This window comes from Bombus fervidus, chromosome 17 (genome assembly GCF_041682495.2).
Source record: "Bombus fervidus isolate BK054 chromosome 17, iyBomFerv1, whole genome shotgun sequence".
In the NCBI taxonomy this organism is placed as follows: Eukaryota; Metazoa; Arthropoda; class Insecta; order Hymenoptera; family Apidae; genus Bombus; species Bombus fervidus.
This window is the reverse complement of record NC_091533.1, coordinates 3,187,406-3,209,744: the sequence shown is the minus strand read 5'-3', so window position 1 is coordinate 3,209,744 and position 22,339 is coordinate 3,187,406. Positions and strand designations below refer to the sequence as shown.

Genomic DNA, 22,339 nt, shown 5'->3' with positions numbered 1-22,339 from the left:
TATTAAAGTAAAACCGAAACATACCCAATATATCAATGCTGAACACTATCGGGTACTAACATATCATAGGGTACTCGATAGTCAGCGACGATGCGAAAACGATTGTTTAGTAACGTCTGTATAAACAGAATTGGATGAATAGTACCAGAAGCTTTTTATTATTATTTTTATAAACTAATAAATGTCCGAAGCTAAAATTTTATATTTGAAGTTCAGCCCCTCAAATTTCGTGTTGGTCGGTCACTAGAGCCCATAAGTCCATAGGGCTTATGTAAGTTGGTATGATATAAGCCATAAGCTCTATGCCAGTACCAATCGGAACTATAGCCGAAATATTAAATAAGCACAGATTCGTAAATATTTTATAAAAAGTTATAAAAAATATTCATCAAAGTAATAGTAAATTTTGATATATAATAATATATAAAAAAATAATTGTCGTCTCTTTCATTATTTTATTCTATCTGTTTATTGTTTGGAAACATTGAAAGTTTTCATTAATTTGTTAAAATAGAGTGAAAAAGATTATTATTTATAAATTTTATATTTTTTTACTTTACGTGGAAAGAACAGTATTATACTTTACAAGCTCACAAAAACTATTTAAAGAAACTCATTAAAAAAACGAATTATTTATCAAGAAAAAACTCATGAAATTATAGATAGCAAAAAGTCTAATTTTAGTTAAATCTCTCTTAACTTTCGTTATGAATCATCTTTGTAACCTAATAAATACAAAGTTTGATTGTTCAACTTTAGAACACTTTATATTTTTTTGGAAGGGTATAAGTATGACATTATGAGGTAATTAACTTAACAAGTAGTTCAGCGTGATTTATAAAATTGATATATACATATATATGTGTATATATATTTTACCAAACAAGTAGTAGCAAACAATAATCTCAGTTTCTTATAAAAATTTAATGATTTCATAACAAATATATTATATTTAAATTTTTATATTTAATTACTGTATATCCATATGGAATTAAACATATATATATACACTTAATTATCATAAGAGTCTTATATTTATTTTATACAAGTATTGTAAATAAACTCGGTATATATTTACTTTATGACTATAAATAAAAAATAATTAGTTCATCTTTAAATTACTTTTTAATTCAGTTAACAAGATAGAACCTATTACCATCTTTTCGCAGTTAACACAGATTTCCAAATTTTCATTACCTATCATTTTTATTGTTACTAATACTAAGGACTTTGATGCTAATGTATGGGCGGCAAATCTGCAAAATAGAAATCTTTTTAAACAAAATTTCATTTTCAATATATTACATAAAGTAATTTTGTAATATTTTAAATATTTATATCATAAATTTGTAAATTTATAACATAATTAACAAATTTATAATAAAATTTGTAATACTTTATTCAATAACATTTTAAAAAATTGCCTGAATAATTAATAATCCAAATTATTAATCCAATGTTCTTTTACCTTATCTCTTCATCACTGCTAGATATCATTGCAACATTCGCAGTTTCAAAAACTTTTTGGGATATAGTTTTCTTATTCCCAGAATATTGCACTTTCGCAATATGTTCATTCATACCCTTCAATTTAGTCTTTTCACATGTAAACATATTTTCTGACAAGAACACGGCTCTTATTATTTCTCCAATTGGAGCTTTAATAGTAACTGGACAGGAATACGTGTCATCTCCAATTGCAAAATCAATATTAAAATGTGCTGGTTGTGTGGAATCGTTAAAATTGATCCCCAATGTTGTGTACAAATTTGAATTTACTTCTAATAATGGTATTTGCATAAAATCATGTATAACCATTCCTTTTGGTAAATTCTATTAATGAAACAAATTGTCTTATAGTACTTATATATAAATATATATCAGTTAATAAATATTAAAAACTGATGATTCAATTGTTATAGATTATATAAATTTACCTTTACTCCTATTTGTATTTCTTTAATAGGTTCGCTACTTTCATTGGAAAATGTTAATTCAATAGTAACTAAATAAGCACTTACTAAGTGCTGCGATCTAGTAAATCTATATTCAATTTTCAAACCATGTCCCGTAATAGTATTTAATAATTCAGATTTCTTTTTAAATGAGACTGATGGATGAGCTGAGGAAATAAATGAGGCTGAAATTTCTCTGACATCATTTGTAATATTCAAATTGATAGGAGTAAGAAGACTACCAGCGCTTAATGGCATAACTGGTGTCATTGGAATCACTGAAATTAACAAATAAAGTTTTGAATGAACTGATAAATTATATTTGTTATAAATTTTAAGTTCTCTCTCTGTTAAACCACCAGTAGTATAGTTAAACACGATCATATTTACCATCATCTAAATCTAAAAGAAGATCAATGTTGCTTTTTGGTTTTTCTGTTGCTTCTTGATTTGAAGCCTTGTACCTTTCCTCGTCACTTTCCTGAGAATTCTCAGATGATTCTTCAGAATCCGATTCTTCACTTTCAGACTCGCTGTTCGACTCATCAGATACCTTGGTAGATTTCTTTTTCTCACTATTATTCTCAGATTTAACAGATTCTGATATATACTCAGATGAATCACTCCCCTCATCTGAAGAATCAGTTGTTGAAGTATCTGAAGAGTCATTTTCATTATTTAATTCTAAAAATTAAAATACTCATATAAAATTTAAAATAAGACTATTTAAATTAGTACTTGAGTAAAATCTTGTTTACAATTGCAATAATTTAAAACATACCATCTGCTTGAACACTTTCTTCATCACTATAAAAGGGTTTCTCTTTTTCTTTTCCCTTTTTGTCTTTCTTCTCTTTTCTATAATATTCATCTCTTGCATCTCTAGTAGTGCCACTTGCAACATCTCTTACGGATGGATCAGGAGCTACATCAGGGAAAGGTGGCAAAGGACGATAACCAGCACACGGCATATCTAAATAATGTGACAATGTTCCTAACTGATATTCAGAATTTTTGAACCTAGATGTTAGAGTTGGTGCAGGTTTTGGAGCTAGAAATATTCTTTTTGCAAGCTGTGGAAGATTTTTCTTATGACCATCTTCGTCAAAAATAAAACGTCTCAAGAAACGTGCACGATCTCTAATATCGTAGTTTTGATCGTATTTCGCAAGTTGGAAAACGTATTGACAAAATGGCTTGGTTTGAATAGGATTATTTAGACACAGCTTTACAGCCAAATTTAATATTTGGAGCTTTACAATATCTTGTTCATTTACAAAATTTTTAGCCATTTTTCTAAGCACATCCGGTGCTATCTTAGGTACTCTATCTGAATATTCTCCTAAGAGCCACAAAATAGATGCTCTGGCTTGTGGTATAGTTATGAAATCCATTAATTTTGCCATATGAGCAATTATATTTTTATGTTCGTTCGGTTGAGTTTGTAACAGCTTCTTTATAACAACAACGCTTTCTGCTACGACAGCCTCTGGATAACAAATTATATTTTACTTTTTGTAATACGTAGCTATATTATAAGTATTATATATTGTAATCTAGTTTCATACTTTATACAGGGTTAAAGAAACGTTCGGAACTAACGTGACAGAGATAGATTAACTATTTAATTGCTTTTAAGTACTTACCATCTCGATTACTTAATAATGAAACTAATCCATTCAAACATGTATCAGTCACTTCTTTTATATTACTTGCACATCTCCCAATTGCTTGTATACTAGCCCCAACAAATTCTTTATCACTACTAGAGATGTAAGTTTGGAATTCTCTTAGTATAACTCCAATACTAGTTTCAGTTGCTAAATTGGTCAAAATATCTAATTTCAGAAGTTTTATATGAGTAGGATCTGAAGTTCTCACAAAAAACGACTTAAGAAAGGGTTCAAACATTCCCTGTGCAAAAACAATAAAAATTATAGATTGTATCAAACTTCTACTATAAAAAAATTTCTGTATTAAATTAATATTTGCTATGTGTTTAAAAATCATTTTACAATAATTATATTACCTTTCTGGCAATTGATATGTTAGCAATGCAGTGGAGAACTATGCTCTGAACTTCTCTGTGTCCTCTTAGTAATCTAATTAATGCTTTGGCAGCAATCATTACTTCGCTTCGTGGAGCAGTGTGGTGATACAATTGAGATACTGCCATTACTACAGAAGCATTTCTACTTTGCAAAAGAGGTTTCGTATTTCGCAATAATAATCGATGATCTGGATCTATTGTTAGTTTTGGTTTCTTTGTATTAGACGAATCAGAATCAGAATCATAAAACGGGCGATTTTCATCATCTTCTATGCTCTACAAAAATTAATTAATGATATATATCTTGTATGTATAATATATATATATCTTGTCTGTGATTTTGGAAAATTATACGTACATCTACATTAGGGTTAATGAATTGTGTTCTTGCATATCTTGTAAGCATGTTGACTATAACAACTTGACCCCATTCATCGACATCTACTAATAAGTTACAGAGCTTTCTATAATTTTTATGTATCAAATCTATTCTTTCAGGACAAACCTCTTCAAATGCCATTGCTGCAGAACCCACAACAAGAGTTGTTTTATCTGATAGTAACTTTTCTAAAACACCTATTAATTCCTCTTTTTGCTCAGAATCTAGTGAATAAAGTTTAGGAATAGCATGTGCTGCAGTTTTTCGTACATATGGTGACATATCACTGGCTGAATCCTTGATAGCAAGCATTACTATAGGTACTATCATAGAAACTCTTATACTTGAAAGTACTCTTAAAGCACTGGCTCTTATTAATTGATTAGGATCTTTTAACGCTCGTTGAAATGTAGAAATAGATAAAAGTGCAAGATCTTGTTGATCTTCAGCATAACGGACCAAATAAACATAAACTAATTTTTTCACTTCAATATTTTTTGATACAACATTTTTTACTACAGCTGGGAATAATTCTGATGCATCTCGTCCCTTTGCTATCATCTGAAAAAATAATTTGTGATAATTATTTGTTAAAATAAGGATAATAAATTAAATTAAGAAATGAAATATTTTAATGAATATTAACCTATTCAAAGGTTACATTAACATTAATCTCAATTTTTAGATATGCACTTCTTTCTATTATTTCATATTGTATGTACATTTCTAATAATTTTTTAACATATACCATATATTATTAATCTTGAACAGGTTAATTTTTTAAAATGTATTATGCATTTTTATTTAAGTATATTTTATATACTTCTTAGCGAAAGATTTCAAGAAAAATCTAGATAAATGATTAGATAAATATAATTGATTTATTACCCCAATTATACGCTTCATAGCCTCTAATTTAAGTCCATCCTTATTACTATCCAACATTTGTTTCAAATCTTCATGTCTATAAAAATATAATAATTAACATACTTAGTAATATATTATACAATAAATAACATAACACATTTATTATTATTTAATTTTCAAATATACATTATAAAGATCAAGTATAAAAATTTACTAGCGTCACTGTTGAAATAAAAAGCAATATATTAAATAAATATATTTATAAATAATAATTAACGAAATAAATAATATAATATAATAATAATAACTAAAATAATAAATCTAAACAAATAAATACAGTTATCATCATTTACAATATTTTAAATGTTTAATTAAAGATATAGACACTGAAATATAAATGCTATTTCTCTATAGCTTTAAAATTACGACATAAAATTAAGATACTCTAAGTAAAAAAATAAAAATAATGCAACACAACATTACATTTGAAAACAATATGTAAAGTTTCTAATTGGAAAATATGTCAAATTTCCTTGTTACGTTTGAGTAAAAGTTCAAATATATATAAACATAGTTTTACAAATAAAGCATATTTTCACATTGAAATATTTACTTTTTATAATCCGAGTGAAAAAATCCACCTGAAGCGGGATCAGTTGCAAGTTCTGGGTCTGCTGTGCTCGACGGTCTATCATTGCTGTAAGAGCCACCGTTATTCGATAACGAATTCGCAGCAGCAGTTAACATTTTATTCCAATTTCACTCGAACCAAAGTAATTCTTCTTTCTTGTATTAAAAAAAGTCACACAGACTTTCCTATAGCACACGTGGTTATTTAAAAATTTATGACAAGATGCTTTCAGTACGTATCAACAGATACCCATGTTACTTAGATCTTAGATCTGTTTAGATTTGAGTAAAGTCCATTCTTTAAGAAATCCTGTTTTGTGTATCGAAATGTATCGAATGAAAATTTCTAAAAATAAAATAATGTGTAAACCAATTTTCTTCGTTAATTTCTTGCAAATACATTCGTTTCGTTCATTTTATTTAGTAGGGTTAAAAAATACAAGTTAATGACTATGGCATTTCTAAAAATAACGATTGAATGAGCGAAACCAGTTCGTGAAGCCACACGTATTACAAATAAGTTACTAACCTAGTAACTTTTATTTGTGCATGTAGGTATGAGAATATTTAATTATGATAAAAAAAAGTTTTATTTCTTATTCTACCTGAACTCAATAATTTAACAATTTCATAAATAAAATTTGCATATTTGCTCAAATTACATAATTATATATAAATATTAATACAATACTATAAACAGTATCAATGTATTATATAGTTACAGAACATTTTAAAATAAGCATTGCAAAATTAACTTTTACTAATAAATATTTTATAATATATATTTTCAATATTTAACAAGTACTGCACTACACAAAAAGCATAGTCTTTATAAAATAACGTTTGGAAACAAAAATGATTTTTATGAATGATATAAATTGAATTTTATATATTTAACTTTGTATGGCAAAATATCATTGATATCATAAATTATTGTTTCGTAACTATTTTTATAGTTCTAACATGTTTCGATTTTTCTTTATAAAAATAATTGATATATTAAAAACATTAAAAATACCGAATATACAAAATAAATATTTTATTTATAATCATTTGAATATTTATTTTTAAATGCTAATGATAGTAAAGTAAATAATAAATATGTATATTTCACATTTTTAAATTATGTTAATTTAAAGTTATGAAAGAGTTTATTTTGTATGACACTATAATACAAGTTCAACTAGTTCATTGGTATATTGTATGTTGTCTGGTAACAGCATAACAATTTTTTTCATAGGAAGCTTGCTAAGAACTTTTCTTCTCTTCAGCTGGTTTTTCTTTATCTGGCTTATTACATTCCCTGGATTTTTGTCCTCTTATTGTGGAATTCAAATCTTCTTGACAATTAGCATATGCCATACCTAATCCAAAGCCTCCGCCAGTTATAATAGGCCACTTTCTTCCTAAAAGAAAATTAATATTTATATTATTTTGTAATACATACATATTCATATATTTCTTAAAATATTAATAATAAATACATAATAATGATATATATGATTAAACCATGAGATTTTTAGATTATTGAATTGTTCAAAAAGTTTGTAGTTTTCTTTTCTTCTATTAAATGAAATTTTCAAACAAATACTGTTCTTAGTTGGGCACTAAAGAGAATAAAGGAGAGACAATGAATATTCATTAATAATTCATACTTTTTTTCTGTAAAAAATGTTAAATTTCGTATATCCAAGAAGTAGCTGAAATATTTATCTTTATCTACCTCATTTACAGAAGTACAATATTGTTTCATTATTACTTTGTCATTTTTACAAAACTTATTCGAAAGATATAGATAAAAAATTAAATACTTCAGAAGCCTGTAAAAGCTATTTGAATTTCTTAAACTGAAAGCTTAGTGAATTTGAAATTTACTACAAAAAAACGACAAATAATTTTTCAATAAAGATTTGTGATGTTGTAGATAGTAAAAAGTCTACTTCTAATTAAATCTTTCTTAATTTTCATTACGAATTTTCTGAACAACATAATATTAAACTGTCTAATTAATAAGTTAACAGATATCTAATAATAATATCTTATTAGATTTCAAATTCGAAATATCGTAGAACCTAACCTATATCATGTATGTAACGAAACAACTTTCATTACCTAAAATTTGAAAGCGAGAGAAATACTTGTGTAAAAATGTAAAATTATATGAAATTGAATGTATAATATTATATTACTTGTATTTTTCAGTCAAGATTTGAAGTTAACTTCCAAAAGTTACGTATTCATTTGAACAAAAACAAATTAAATTCATTATAATATTAAATGTAAATTTTTATTAATATTAGAAAATATGTGAGGATTCTTTTGTTAAAAAAATGTATTAAGTGATTTAAGACTTACGTTTGAAAAAAAATAGGGAGAATACTCCTCCAAGTAGAATTCCTCCTCCTATGAAGATGTCGTTATTATTATAATAAATACATTTGATCTTTTATTAATGTCCAGTAAGAGTCGATTATTGAATCATAATTACCAAACTTAAATATAGCGTCAGTAAAACACCGATCCCATTTTCGTCCGATTTCATCTTCAGCCCAAGTAGCCATTTTTCTATATTAAAGTAGATCTATAATATTAGATGTTATGTCACACGTCACAATCTATGACCATCGAAAAATAGTAATGTTGAGACATCGATTTATTCGTAAAAATTAATATTATAGGGATTCAGTATTTCTTTTATATTTTTCTCAATAATACATATGAACGTGTGATACGATAGAAGACGACGAAACCAATATAATTAAGTAGTTCACATCTCGTTCAAACAACGGAGTATGTAGGAATATACGGAATATGTATATGCTGTTATATTTTGGTATAAGTCATGACAGAAAATATTTCCTCATAATTGCACACATTCGCTAGATTTGAAATGTGTTTTCTTTGACGACAAGTAATCGATTTGTTCTATAAACTGGGTAATTTAATTGGAAACTGCCTGATCTATTTTTATAAATTTTTAAAAGAGAGAGAAAGTGGCGCCAACGGAGCTTTAGTTATTAGATTTAAAAATAAATCACTAGATAGTTTGATAATTTATTATATTTTTTAGTAACAAAATATCACTAAATACAGTGTCCATCATAAACATAATTTTATATGCAATAAAATAGCATAATAAGATTAATTAATATTTTATTTAACCAAAAATATATAATTATTTTTTTCTAATTTATTATTAATTCCTTTCAATGAGAACAAATAACACATGGAAATGTAGTTTTAATTTAACATAAGAGTAAATTACAAGATACTAGAATGTGAAGACATAATTTAGTAAAATAAATTTCTTCGTACTCTAATTTGTATGAGGAACAGTTTCTATCTAAGTAATATGTCTATCATCTAAATAATATAATAAAAATACTTCTTGAACTTTTGTTTTACTTTTTAAGATATAAGAGAAGATAAACATAGAAAAAGTGAAAATTAAAAATGTATTTTAACGCCATCTCGTAATCGATTCTATCCTATCCTACTAGAGCATTCTAAGCCTAAGATTTAGTATCCACTGTGTATATTCCATTTGACAACATGGTTGTCGAGAAACATCACTATAAAATTGCAATGACAGAGTTTCCGGTGCAAAGATAAGAAAAAAATTCGTGATTTGAACATGTTCGTTAAATATTGTAAGACGAAGAAAGGATAGTTTTAATCGATGCAGACTCGATGTTAAGTGCTGTAAATCAACTAGATATACATTCATGTTAAAACTGCGTCACAAATAATGTTATCGATTAATTTTTTAAGAACCTCTGAGTCAGTAGCCAAACGATCAAATAATAGTAATAGGAAAGCGATTAATATAGAATTATTAATGAGGTTCTCATTTTTTATTGTGATTTTTATCGTAACAACCCACCTATTGTCGACGGTTAGCGCAAGTGAGTCATTGGGAAATCCGTATAAAATATTAGGTGTTCACAAACGTGCGACCTTACAAGAAATTAGAAAAGCGTACAAAAATCTTGTCAAAGAATGGTACGTATAGGATTCTCTATTATTTCATTATTATTTTATGAAGATTAATATTCACTCTTATTTTTTTATATTTTAGAAACCATTTGAATATACTGAAGGTGTTTGCTATTAACAAAAATAAGCTATTTTATATTTAGAATTATAGACTTCATTGACATTGTACTAAAGTATGCCAATTATTTAAGTATATCGTTCATTTGCTGCAACAATATAAAATAACTCAAAAATAAAAAATTTGGGGAAAACAAGTTTGAATGTCTTGAATCGTTATAATTTTATAAGAACATTGTATTAAAATCACAGATTGTTGTAATAAGCTGATCAATTTGTATAAAAATATTATAATATTCTCATCCAGTTTAATAAATTCACATTCATCCTTAAAACAACACAACTGTTTCTTATATATTAATGACTCGAAGACTAAATTTTGATTTATGTCATTATTGTAGCAAATGAGTGATATCTGATCAAAAAGCAGAGAGAGATAATTTCAAATGATTTCTTATTTCTGTATTTTGGATTACAGTGTGAATACAATGAATTGAATTTATTTTTCGAAATAAAATTTATTTCCTTAGGCATCCAGATAAAACCAATCACCCAGGTGCAGAAAACAAATTTGTGGAAATTACCAAAGCTTATGAGGTAAAATTAATAGTAATAAAAAATATAACGTAATTTATCATCTCCTTTCACTAGAAATTTTCTTGTTTCTAGATTTTAACAGATCCAGAAAGAAGAAGGAAATTTGATAATCATGGAATTACAGAAGAAAGTATTTCTAGGCAACGAAGAGACAATAGTCACTTTAACAATGTCTTTGATCCATTGGAAGAACTATTTGTCAGAAACTTCAAATTTCATTATCAAAATCGAGACATTTCACTTTTCTATAAGATGAGCATCACATATCGGTTTGTATCATTCTGTTAAAAAGTGTTTAATACATATATATGTGGTTTGTATTGTATTGTTTGGGAAGCAATAACAAAATTTAAAAAGATTTCATGGTAACAGAATAAAAATTTTATTAAGCAATCTATATATTTTCATAATGATATTTTGCCATTTATTAGAAGTATTCTTAGTAATTGCATTTAATGTTCAGCTAGAAATATCTATTTTAATCCAATATTATATATTTTACTATTTATATGTTTTATAACCAGATTCCAATTTCAAAAACACTATGAACTTTCTGAGCAAATCAATACTATGTTTGTTTGTATTATTATATTATAAATATTTTAAATATGAATGATTTTTGCAGATCATTTGAAAATGTAATAGTACCAAAAACTTTACGTACACCTTATCTGATATTATTTTATTCGGACTGGTGTTTTGCATGTTTACAAGTAGAACCAACATGGCGACGTTTGATTGATGAGTTAGAACCACTGGGTCTTGGTTTAGCAACTGCACATGCTGAAAAAGAGTCTGCTTTAGCAAGGAAACTAGGAATTCATTCGCTACCATGTCTTGTTGTTACAATAGATGGCCGTACAAGTGTATATAAAGAATCTCTTTTTAGTATCCAAAAGATTGTTGGTATGTATTATATAATGTACTTCATATTTCTACTCTGTAATGTGATAGAATTAAATTGTTTATTTCTTTTACAGACTTCTTACGAAACAAATTTCCATATAAATTAATACCTAATATAAATAAAAATAATGTAGATAATTTTCTCTCAGGATGGATAGATAATCGAATTCGAGCTTTAATATTTGATAAGAAAGAATCTGTGAGATTACGATATCTATTCATTGCATTTTATTATAGAGACCGTGTTGCATTTGGTTTTGTCCAGGTACACTTTATTTTTACTTGACTTATTGAATTATGTAATTTTTCAGTTATTTTAATTACAATTTTCTTTGCAGACGGGAAAACTAGATACTGAACTTATTGTAATGAAATATAAAATTTCTGTGGATTTGGATACTTTATTATTATTTAATGAAAATTCCGAGAAACCTATGGCATCTGTCAGTATGAAAGATATATCAAGTGACACAATGCACAATGTTATTTCAAATAATAAATTCCTTGCTCTACCAAGACTTTCAAATCAAGCAATGCTAGACTCAGTTTGTCCACCTGAGTGGTTAAGACCTCAAAAACGATTATGTGCAGTTTTAATATCACAACAAAATAGTCCTCTTCATGATTTAGCTAGGCATAAATTTAGACAAGCAGCTTTAGAATCATCTTACAGGTAACAATGCTTCAAATATATGTGAATTTTAAAATATTTCATTCTTATTATAGGTTAAATCGCATTTATTATGTAATGATTTTACTATTTTCTATCATGAATGATTTGATTAATATTTTTTTATTATGATTTATTATGACTTATAACTCACCAATATTTACTTATTTAATATGCACATAATGCGTTATGTGATTTAACTACTTCAATAAATTTGAAATTATAGATATTTATATTACTCAATTTATACAAAATTACTAGAGAAGAAAGTTTTAAATGTAAACTTTCAAATGTATTAACTAATAAACAATAAATTATAAAATTATACACACAATTTTTTCTGAAATAATTTCAATATACTACGATTATTTTATTTCACAATATTTAATTTGCAGTACTGAAAGGGTACGATATACGTACGTATTTAAGGATACACAACCAGAATTTGTATCAGCATTATCAACAGGAGAAGGTAGTCCTTTAGAACCTTTATTACATATTGTCATTATTTGGAGAAGGGACGCGAATCATTTGAAATATGAATGGTTACCTACTGGTTGGATTGAAGCTGCTCAAGATGAAACTCAGTGGAATGAAACACGTCGCAACTTAGAACAAACCATACAAAGATTATTACGTGCATCGGAAGCTTTGCCATATGCCGCAGTTGTAGGAGAACTAGCAGATGAACATGCACAGGTATGTATTCTAGTTTTTGTTCAAAAGAGACCAAGATTAACCTCCTATCTTACATCACAGTTTAAAATTAATTTTAAATGTAATTTTGTACAGGGTACTGTAGACAAACTTATTGGAAAAGCATTATTGGCTGTAGATTATATTTCTGATAGTCTTACTAAGGAGCAAATATTGCCTTTAGTATCAGTAATTGCTACTTTAATGTTAATTGGTGCTGCGGGGTATGGGATGTCATATCTAGCGTAAGTAACATCACGTTAAAATGATGTTTTACTTAGTTTAGAAGATTCAAAATTTCGATTTTTTATATTTCAAGATCATTCTCATTTTATATTTAATTTATATAAATTTCGTTTTGAATCTTTATATTAGTTTCAATTCTTTAAAATAATATTGAAAATAAAATCCATTTGATTATATTGGTTTTTAAAATCATACAGAAAATTAGAGGAAGCAGGTATTCAAGCTGAACGTGCTCAATGTAAGGATAATAATAAACCAACGCCGTCACAGCCACAATTGCGATTACACGAATTGCGAGCAGAGAAATACAATGGTTTAGTTCGGCTATTAAAACCAGGTTGTAGAACCATTATATTATTAGTCGACGTTCAAAGTAGACTAAAATTATTACCAGCTTTTCATAAAGCTGTGTGGCCTTATAGGTAAATTCAACATATTAATAAAAATATATTATAATTGTAATATAAAAATAAAAAGTAATTGGTATTATTACAGGAAAAATAAAACTCTTATGTTTGGACATTTGTCTCTCGAAAGAGGGTTAGAGTGGTATAAAAAACTGTTATCTCTCACCTTGCCAGAACAAAAAGAACTAAACATAAATGCCAAGAATTGTGTTGGCACTGTATTGTCTCTAAATGGGCATCGTAAATATTTTTGTATGTACCATGCCAAACATCCAGAATGTACTAAAGGCAAAGGTTCTAAGGTATATATGTTTTATATATGTATATATAACTATTGGGTTGGCAACTAAGTGATTACGGATTTTGTCATTAGGTGGTAATGACAAAATCACTTAGTTGCCAATCCAATATTTTAAATCATGTATTTATTAAGTGTACAAAAATGATAATTTTTATATACATGTATATTTTCATGTATAGAGAATAGAACGAATGACAAAGCAGTTAACTCGAAGAACAGATGATGCAGAAGCTGGCGCATTTATAGGTTTTAATAGTTCCAATGAATCTGATGCTTCTGAAGAAGAGGTATGCTTTTTATATCTCACATCTCCTATTGCTGAGCTGCGATAATTAATATAATATAGTAATATTTAAAAATATATGATATTAAAATCAATTTCTCTTTCAAAAAATTCTCACATTATTTATATTCTATAAATTGAACTGTTCTTTGTATTTACAAACTTTTATATTACAGGGTGGAAATAATGTTTTATGCCAGGACAATCTTTTGGATGGTTTACCAATGTGGCTGGATAGGCTATTTGAAGGTTTAACACATCGTTATTATGTAAATTATTGGCCCGAGTTCACTGCCAAGTAAATGGAGATTGGTATACATTTTGGTAACGTGTATACTTCTTGCAATAGAAAAAGGGATCCAACTAGTCAACAATATCATGTGTCATTTAAAAGTCCTATACAATTTAAAGGGAAATACATCCCAAATACATATTTAATTTCATGTAAAATTAAGACATATTCATTATATGTACATGAAGGTATTATTTATTAATTTACATGCGATTTCTGTAAAAAAGAATTTTATAAATTGTTATAATAGTCCATAAAGTTCTTACAGGTTTAGAATTACATTATTTTCATCAATTTTCATGAGTAATAAAAATTCTCGTCATTTTTAATAATATTTTTAAAGTAATTCTAGTCGATGCCATTAAAGACATAACAGTATTTATATTACATGTTTAAATACTAGATACTGTATATTTATATATATTTATAACATGCCAATAATTTGTTTTTTTTTCCTTCAATATCAATGTTACGCTATGGTATATTGTTACTTTTATACCATTACGTTATAACAATTTCTACTTTCCATATAACATACAAGGTTTGATAAAAAATACTTGTATATCATAAATGTTAGTTATAGAAGTTATTTTAATTTTATGTCGATTTCTTTGAAACAAACATTTTCATTTAATTATCCTGTTTACATAATTTTCAACTGGGATATCTGTTTATTAATATGTAACAAAATGTTTATGGAATTTATTTTTGAATCTCTTCGACCTCATTATATTGGGAAACATGTACTTAATGAATGCTTTAGTTTTTATATTTTTGATATATTGATATACATTGATGATATATTGATTACAAATAAATTTAAAAAAACTGTTCATATTAATGACAAATTTTACGACAATATTTTAATTTTTATGCTTTTAATAAGTTTTAATGTTCTTGGTATATTAATGACAGATAAATCTGAAAATATTTTGCATTGTATCATTATGTACAATGTCTTTCCCAAATGAAAAATCAAATGTCATTATAATATTACATATATTCATATTATATTGCAAAGTTTAGAATGCTGTGTACATTTTGATATAAATTTTTTCATTTTTATTATATATATTGTTATGCAAATGTTATTTATAATAGGATTTTAAGATATATTCATTTATGTTCATAGAGTCACTTTTTTTTTTATCAGACTTTGTATTTATAATGTTAATATTTAAGAATATATCTTTGTTTCTTCTGTGAATAAATATTTATATTATATATTTTTTTATCCATGTATTTTAATTTGTCTATGAAGATTGATAACCAAAATATGCATATATTTATCAATTCATTAATGTAAGTTTTGGTTAAAAATTTATGGTAGTAATAAAGATAAATAATTACATGCTTTATAAACAATTTATAGTTCATGGAAAGAGAATGATTAATATTCTCATATAGAACAATAATATCAATTAATATAAAAACTAGTCCCTTTTCCAGCTACATTTAAGTAATCTATATCTTTAGATTATATTTTTAATAATTACACAAATCACTGCATTCTCCATTTGAATGTTAAGTCATCACATAAGTAATGTCATTTTTGTACTTAGGAAATTAAAAAGCAATAGCTCATTTTTCTTTTTCTTTTGATTTTTCAATTTATGGTATATTATGTTGTATATGAATTTATATTTCACATTTTACACAATTTTATATTTAAGATATTATCCAATTAAGATTTACATTAAAATATGCAAATTTAAAAAATTGCAGAAAATTACTGTTTAATTTCCTAATTTTTGTATCTCAAGATTTGTTTATTGAATTGTTGATCATAAAATTATATTAATCTAAGTGAATTATTGAAATTTCCTTCTGTGCGAAAATTATTTCTAGTGATAATTCAGCTAATAAAAGATAACAAATTTTCATTTTTTCAAGGGAGAAGTTAATCTATCAAAAATAAGTTATTACTACTATTGTATAAAAATAATATAATAAATATAGTTTCTTGCTGTTTCTTTATCAATTCTCTTTAAGTTAATACTTTAAATATTAGGTACTTAATTGTAATTAATTGCCGCAAAATTTAACTTTCCTGCAATATTTGTTCTTTACTTTCTTTCCTTTCTTGTTTTTTTTATTATTATTTGAATTTGAGAAAAATTGATCATATTTGAGATTTTGAATTGTACATATTATTGAAGTATATATTTTTTGTGGAGTTAGTCAAATTACTATATATTTCCGTAAAATATATCAATGTGTTTAAAAGAATCTTAAATGGCAAATATTGAAATGGCATGACTTATTTAATGACTTTATTATAAAAGAATCAATTTACGTTTAAGATATACATGGATCGTGTTTCATGAAATTATGCTCGGAATTTTTTAATGCATGGAAGAAAATTATATATAAAAAATTGTTTACATTGTGTATACATTCTATAAAGATATTTAAAATATGCTAAAATAAAGATATATGAATAAATATGTATATTATATTGATTTGTAAAGTATAATCAATTTGCTTTGCAATAGTCATTATTCAAAACCCTATATAAATATTTATATATTTCAGTATCAATTTGTACAGTTTACTAATATTTTGTAAATTTTATATTATCAGAATTAATCATTTGAACAAATAAAAAGCTGAGATTTTGATAAATCATATTGAAGACCATTGCAAATAATGAGCTTTATCTTATACAGATGCAATATTTTACAGATTATAATTATTAAAAAATAATTTATATTATTTCTATGTAATATAAATCTTTTTTGTGGTACTATTTAATTTCAAGATAAAATTCAAAAGTTCAAAATATTTTTTCTTACTATAAAGATTTTTAATACTTTATTGACTCTTACATATACCATATACCACTTCATACAAATAAAATACTTATTCGACTTAAATAAAATATATATAAGGATGTAAAATACAATAATTAGTTAAATAACGTAAAAAAAATCATAATTTTAAGCAAAGTTTATTGTTTTCGTTTAAATTCCGGAAATACTTCGTACATCAGAACTTCAAAGATATCCTGTAAGTAGACAAAGTGAATAGAATATAATTAACATGACATAGTTAGTCTTTTTTACTTGAGAATAACTTACATAAAATAATTGTTTATTTAAATTCACATTCTGTAAAGAATCAAATATTTTTATTGCACCACGTTGTGCACTTTGTGCTCCTACTAAATTTGTTAAGACATCAGGAATGTTATTTAAGAACTGTCTTCGTGCTTCGCCTCTCGTTTTTAATTTTTCTTCGTCTGTACGAAAAGTTGCTTCAAAAACTAAATGACCATTTGGCCACCATGATTTCGTAAACAACTGTATATAGTAATGAAGCATTGGCTCTGAGAACACCCATGCAATAGTATCTCTGATTTGCCTGATAATTATATTTATTATATTATATTTTATGCCTTCATTATAAAGAAATATTTTTTAATTTTACTTGGTGCACACTGAATGCAAGGGATACTGATATTTTATTTCAACCACCAAAATGTCGATCAAAGGAGAATTCTAATAACAACACTGCTTTCTGACCTAATAATGTATCACAATAACCATTTTAATCAAGAATAGATTTAAATATAAAATTTGAATTTGATTGAGATATGACAAGAATCATTAAAGTAAAATAAATAAAATTTGGTTGTGTTGTAGCCTGATGAAATATTTGAAGTGAAGGAAACTCTTTCATCTATAAGTTTAATTAGCTCTGTAATGTATTACCCTTTTGTTCAATGTGTGTTTACGTTTAAAACTAAAAACAAACCTGTTTATAGTTCGGCCATAGGTAATTTGAACGAAGGTAATTAACGATCGTCGAAGCCATCGAAATACTCCTCGTAGATCGAAAATTTCACCTAAAAGTGTATAAAGAGGTTCTGCTATTGCATCTTTATTAACATTAAAAATTCCATCCGTGGCTGATCGACCACTATCTGTATCATCTAATAGCAATGAATAATCTTCTTCCTCTTCCTTATCACGCAATTCACTGTTGTTGTTAGATCTAAAACAAGTTGTAATTTAAAGAAATTAAACTTTTATAGCAAATATACAGTTATTATCAAATGAATTTCGATCTAAAGGAATGCAAGTGACATTTTTCAAATTTTTTACTTAAAAAGGAAATAGGTAAATCGTTAAATTTAATGTTGTGAACAATTTAAGTAATCCAACGTTGTATAAAAGTATCTAGACTACTAAATAAATAATATTATTTCCCATATATTCAATAATTCATAAGCTAAAAGATGAAATTTGTTGGAAATTTGTGCATATGATCCTGATGTTAAGAATTAAATATAATATAATTTTTATAGAGGCTTCATGTGGAATTTTTGTAACACATTTGAATTTCAAACTCGAGTTCCTTTATATCAGAAAAATGTCACTTGCATCCCTTTGGTTCTAGGCGTCTCAAATAATATAGCTACCTACGTTTTAAATAATGTCGATAAAGAGAATCGAGATTTTTTAGGAGAAGGAGGAGCATATTTCAAATGTTCTGAACTTGGACTAAGGAATGTATATAAAGCCTCGCTCTGATTCAATTTTTCATCTTCTAAAACAAACTAAGAACGTTAACAGTTAAGAAGATTATCTAAACAATGGTTTACTACATTAATAACATTTAAGAAATTTACATTTAAATATTTTTGTATTTGCATTTTAGCTTTGTCCAAAGTATTTTTATCAGACTTTCCAAAAAACTTTAAAGGTTGTGAAGGTAAATCTAAATTTTTTACATTAGAACACAATTGGCGAAGTTTTCTGTGAAGATCTTGAAAATCTTGTAATTTTCTTAGTACGATCCAACCACTATATATACTTTCAGTGTTGTCTTCACCTTCTGTCATATGGACAACTAAAACAAACTGTGGAGATTCTCCATTATCTGGTACCTGTTTAACAATTATTTTTTTAGTTAAAACTGAATAACGAAAAACATTTTCTATTTAAATTATAACAGCTTGAATTTCGTTTTTACTTCTGCACTTTGCACTTCTGCTCTCCAATGACCCAAATGTTCTGCCCACATTTCTGTATGAGTTAAATGTGCTTCTAATTGCTTTTTCTCACTTTGTAACCATTCAACTTCTTTGGCCAAAAAATTTAAAACCTTACTTTCTGGTTTTAACGAAGATTTTAATGCTTGTAAAGCTTGCATTTTATTATTTAATTTTTCTTGTAGTTGGTCCAATTTACTGCGAGCATAATTTGAATGTTCTCCAACGAATAAAGATATATTTTCTGATAATGTTCCATTTCCCATTTGTCGGTCCTCCACTAAGTCTAAAAATTACTTTTACATTAATGATGACTGATTTGATTTTTAATAGAATTATATTTTTATAATGAAATTTTTATACTAACCATCAACTCTTTCATTAAGCAATGCTTCTTGCATATTTTTATATTGATCACTAACCATAAAAGATGGATAATATTTTTCTTCCAAAATTTTAACAACATTGTCTTGAACTTCGTAAAATACATTTGGCCCTATATCACCTAACAAAAAGCTTTCCATTTTCTTACGAATAGCTCTGTCAACTTTTATTTCAGCAGTTGGAGATGTTATATAAGTGTAAAAGATTTCAGCTCCCAATTGATGCCAATTAGATTTATCTGCATTGCGTAATTCTTGTACAGCTGCCCAATACCCAATCAAATCCTGACTGGCAACTTGTTCGAGAAATTGAGAAAGGTATCGTCTACCTATCACATTGTCTAAGATATATTGCAATGGCAAAATTCTTTCTTCTGTAACCACTGCTGCGTCAGTAACATCACTAGCCTATAAAATATTGTCCTTAAATATAATTGTTACTATTGTTTATTAAACAAAAGTGATTTTATAACCTGAACAGGATATCCGTTCCATCCTAATGATTGCATGTGACATTCACATGTATTTTTAGCATATGTTAGTTGACTGATATACCTCGTCAATTTTCGAGCTTGAATGGCATCAGACTTTCCAAATGCATTAGTATCTGGATCTAAACCTTGCGCTCTTTTAATATTTTGTATTGTTGTAGCTTGCATAATTTCAGTAACAATATTATATCTGATATGCTTTAAAACCTCTAGATCTTTAGAGCTTTTAATCATACGAATGAAGTCCTCAAATGATTCAGCATACTCATAAGTTTTTCTGTGCATTGCTTCTGCAAGTTGTTGTTGATCAATATATGATAAAATTTTCTGATTGATATAGTCTGGATTTGTTATTAAGTCTATTGCTGGTTTTAGTACTGAAGGAATAAAGAAGATAAACTGTCATAAAATGTAGATCAAATATATATTATGTATATGTCCATAATTAAATAATGGTTCCATACACTTACTTTTGCATGTAAGAATTTCTCTCAATAAATATTTCATTGGAGCAAGAGAATAACAAGGTGGTAACAAAAATAAGATATACAATTCACTGACCTTCTTCAAATAGTCTAGTTCAGCTGTAGGTGACATTAAGTGTGTAGATAAAATAAATACTGGATCTTCACCTTGTGTTCTATACAAAATACAAAATCTTTTTAAAAAGAATTATTTAACAAAGCAAAATTTCTATATTATTTTTTTATATTACTTCTATTTATATTATATATATTATTTCTATATTATATATTATATATATATAAGATTAAAAAAATTGATATAATAAATAATATATAATAATTTAAAAAATATAGTTAAACTCACGAAGCTGTTTGAGCAAGTCTAATTTTTTCAAAATGGAATGTAATTTTATTTACTATACTACAAACAACTAGTTTTGTATGATCCACTTTTGATAAACGATCATGAAGAGTTTGAATTGCACCCCATATGTCTTGCTTCATATTGTCAATTATTTGTTCAGAATTAAAAGCCAATTCGTTTAGCCAAAGACCAACAAAGTCTTGAAAAATTAAGTCCAATAAATTCTGCAAAGCTCCATCCACCATACGAGTAAAAATCAATGGATATCTGACATGTTTCTTAGTATTTTCAGTTTTAGCTACATACCCCTTCTGAAATAATCAATAATTTTTTAAATAATTAATATATTTACAATGTATTTATTTATATATTTAAATTAATAATGTTTAAATAATATTTTAAAATTCAATTAAAAAATTTATCAACATTGAAGTAAAAATAATCAGATATTTTTAAATAAATCTATATGTATATTTGTATAAATATAAGTCTTAGTATAATAAAAAATACTTTTATAATACAATATACATAGATAAAAAATACAGAACTTTACAAAATAAGAAAACTATTTTGATAGAATAATATCATAAAATATGGAATATGAACTCTAATAAAATCTATTACACAAAATATAGACTAGTTGTCATAAGCCTCTGACTGAAGTAAAATATATACATAAAAAGATTAAAGCTACACAAAATCTACAAACTATAAAATTACAAATTGATAATGAAAATGAAATAACATTTTGACGAGAAACTAACATAGATAGAAACATAGAAATTTTATTTTCACAATACATAGATTATGAATGTTTTTTCTGTGTCATTAAAAATTGAAATTTAACATTTTTTAATTATAAAAATGAAATATCATGTATGTTCAATAATTATCGTTATGAAAAATTTGATAATAATATAAAACAAACCATCAACAGATTATGAAAGGCATCCATCTCTGCAATTGTTTTTGAAGTTGTTGCAGTAGTGTGATGTTTCAGAGAAAGAGCAATGTTGATGAATATGACAATCAAACATCCCAAGAAGAAGCAAGATATGGTTAGTAAACCAAAAAAGTAGCACCATAATAAATTATTCCAATAGAAAAGTGCGATTATAGCTGGAATATACAGAATGCCGGTCCATATCATCTTGAATTGTGATTGTAATCACGTGTTGATGAATATTACGTATTTAATTTCATATTTGATAAACTTGCTGGTATAAACTGTGAAAAGAAGTGAACCATGTCAACAATATCGCCATTGCAAAATACAATACAGACAATACGTCGTATATACCGTGAAAAA

At 26.2% G+C, this 22,339-nt stretch overlaps 4 protein-coding genes across 8 annotated transcripts; 1 reads left to right on the top strand and 3 right to left on the bottom strand.

The window, feature by feature from the left end:
• Window positions 1-946: 946 nt before the first annotated feature.
• Rb (adaptor related protein complex 3 subunit ruby) lies at window positions 947-6,000 on the bottom strand. Of its 3 annotated transcripts, none has more exons than XM_072020631.1 (10): window positions 5,865-6,000; window positions 5,273-5,348; window positions 4,364-4,945; window positions 3,985-4,281; window positions 3,602-3,869; window positions 2,737-3,444; window positions 2,346-2,639; window positions 1,938-2,233; window positions 1,469-1,833; window positions 947-1,256 (listed from the first exon to the last, which is right to left on the bottom strand). In XM_072020631.1, the coding sequence occupies exons 1-10, from the start codon at window positions 5,996-5,998 to the stop codon at window positions 1,103-1,105; spliced, it is 3,174 nt and encodes a 1,057-aa protein (XP_071876732.1). In that variant the 5' UTR covers window positions 5,999-6,000; the 3' UTR covers window positions 947-1,102. The 3 variants fall into 3 exon arrangements, with proteins under 3 accessions (XP_071876732.1, XP_071876734.1, XP_071876735.1); XM_072020633.1 differs by having other exon boundaries at window positions 2,346-2,612; XM_072020634.1 differs by having other exon boundaries at window positions 5,851-5,980.
• Window positions 6,001-7,053: 1,053 nt separating this feature from the next.
• On the bottom strand, window positions 7,054-8,645 carry LOC139996318 (MICOS complex subunit Mic10). The gene is made up of 3 exons (XM_072020622.1): window positions 8,370-8,645; window positions 8,237-8,284; window positions 7,054-7,287 (listed from the first exon to the last, which is right to left on the bottom strand). Exons 1-3 carry the CDS (start codon window positions 8,440-8,442, stop codon window positions 7,130-7,132), a joined length of 279 nt encoding a protein of 92 aa, XP_071876723.1. The 5' UTR covers window positions 8,443-8,645; the 3' UTR covers window positions 7,054-7,129.
• A 744-nt stretch (window positions 8,646-9,389) lies between these two features.
• L(3)80fg (dnaJ homolog subfamily C member 16 l(3)80Fg) lies at window positions 9,390-17,339 on the top strand. The gene is made up of 12 exons (XM_072020621.1): window positions 9,390-9,883; window positions 10,465-10,531; window positions 10,604-10,800; window positions 11,157-11,437; window positions 11,512-11,702; window positions 11,776-12,110; window positions 12,503-12,806; window positions 12,900-13,048; window positions 13,247-13,471; window positions 13,545-13,758; window positions 13,937-14,044; window positions 14,217-17,339. Exons 1-12 carry the CDS (start codon window positions 9,630-9,632, stop codon window positions 14,340-14,342), a joined length of 2,451 nt encoding a protein of 816 aa, XP_071876722.1. The 5' UTR covers window positions 9,390-9,629; the 3' UTR covers window positions 14,343-17,339.
• Window positions 17,266-22,332, bottom strand: LOC139996315 (sorting nexin-25). 3 transcript variants are annotated; one of them, XM_072020618.1, is made up of 11 exons: window positions 21,959-22,332; window positions 21,031-21,341; window positions 20,673-20,842; window positions 20,185-20,579; window positions 19,696-20,119; window positions 19,310-19,614; window positions 18,966-19,223; window positions 18,760-18,893; window positions 18,089-18,328; window positions 17,413-17,695; window positions 17,266-17,339 (listed from the first exon to the last, which is right to left on the bottom strand). In XM_072020618.1, exons 1-11 carry the CDS (start codon window positions 22,178-22,180, stop codon window positions 17,283-17,285), a joined length of 2,799 nt encoding a protein of 932 aa, XP_071876719.1. In that variant the 5' UTR covers window positions 22,181-22,332; the 3' UTR covers window positions 17,266-17,282. The 3 variants fall into 3 exon arrangements, with proteins under 3 accessions (XP_071876719.1, XP_071876720.1, XP_071876721.1); XM_072020619.1 differs by having other exon boundaries at window positions 18,966-19,196; XM_072020620.1 differs by lacking the exon at window positions 17,413-17,695.
• Window positions 22,333-22,339: the final 7 nt, after the last annotated feature.

Bases quoted from the DNA above. Each gene is read 5' to 3' on its own strand.
- LOC139996315 (XM_072020618.1), bottom strand. From the start codon at position 22,180: ATGATATGGACCGGCATTCTGTATATTCCAGCTATAATCGCACTTTTC. The intron at 20,843-21,030 runs GTGAGTTTAACT...TATTTTGTATAG, and splicing joins AGACTTGCTCAAACAGCTTC to AACACAAGGTGAAGATCCAG. The intron at 19,224-19,309 runs GTAAAAACGAAA...ATTGTTAAACAG, and splicing joins CAGAAGTGCAAAGTGCAGAA to GTACCAGATAATGGAGAATC.
- Rb (XM_072020631.1), bottom strand. From the start codon at position 5,998: ATGTTAACTGCTGCTGCGAATTCGTTATCGAATAACGGTGGCTCTTAC. The intron at 4,282-4,363 runs GTACGTATAATT...TAATTTTTGTAG, and splicing joins TCATTAACCCTAATGTAGAT to AGCATAGAAGATGATGAAAA. The intron at 1,834-1,937 runs GTAAATTTATAT...TTTCATTAATAG, and splicing joins AAATACAAATAGGAGTAAAG to AATTTACCAAAAGGAATGGT.
- LOC139996318 (XM_072020622.1), bottom strand. From the start codon at position 8,442: ATGGCTACTTGGGCTGAAGATGAAATCGGACGAAAATGGGATCGGTGT. The intron at 8,285-8,369 runs GTAATTATGATT...ACATCTTCATAG, and splicing joins TGACGCTATATTTAAGTTTG to GAGGAGGAATTCTACTTGGA. The intron at 7,288-8,236 runs GTAAGTCTTAAA...ATTTTCTTTTAG, and splicing joins CTCCCTATTTTTTTTCAAAC to GAAGAAAGTGGCCTATTATA.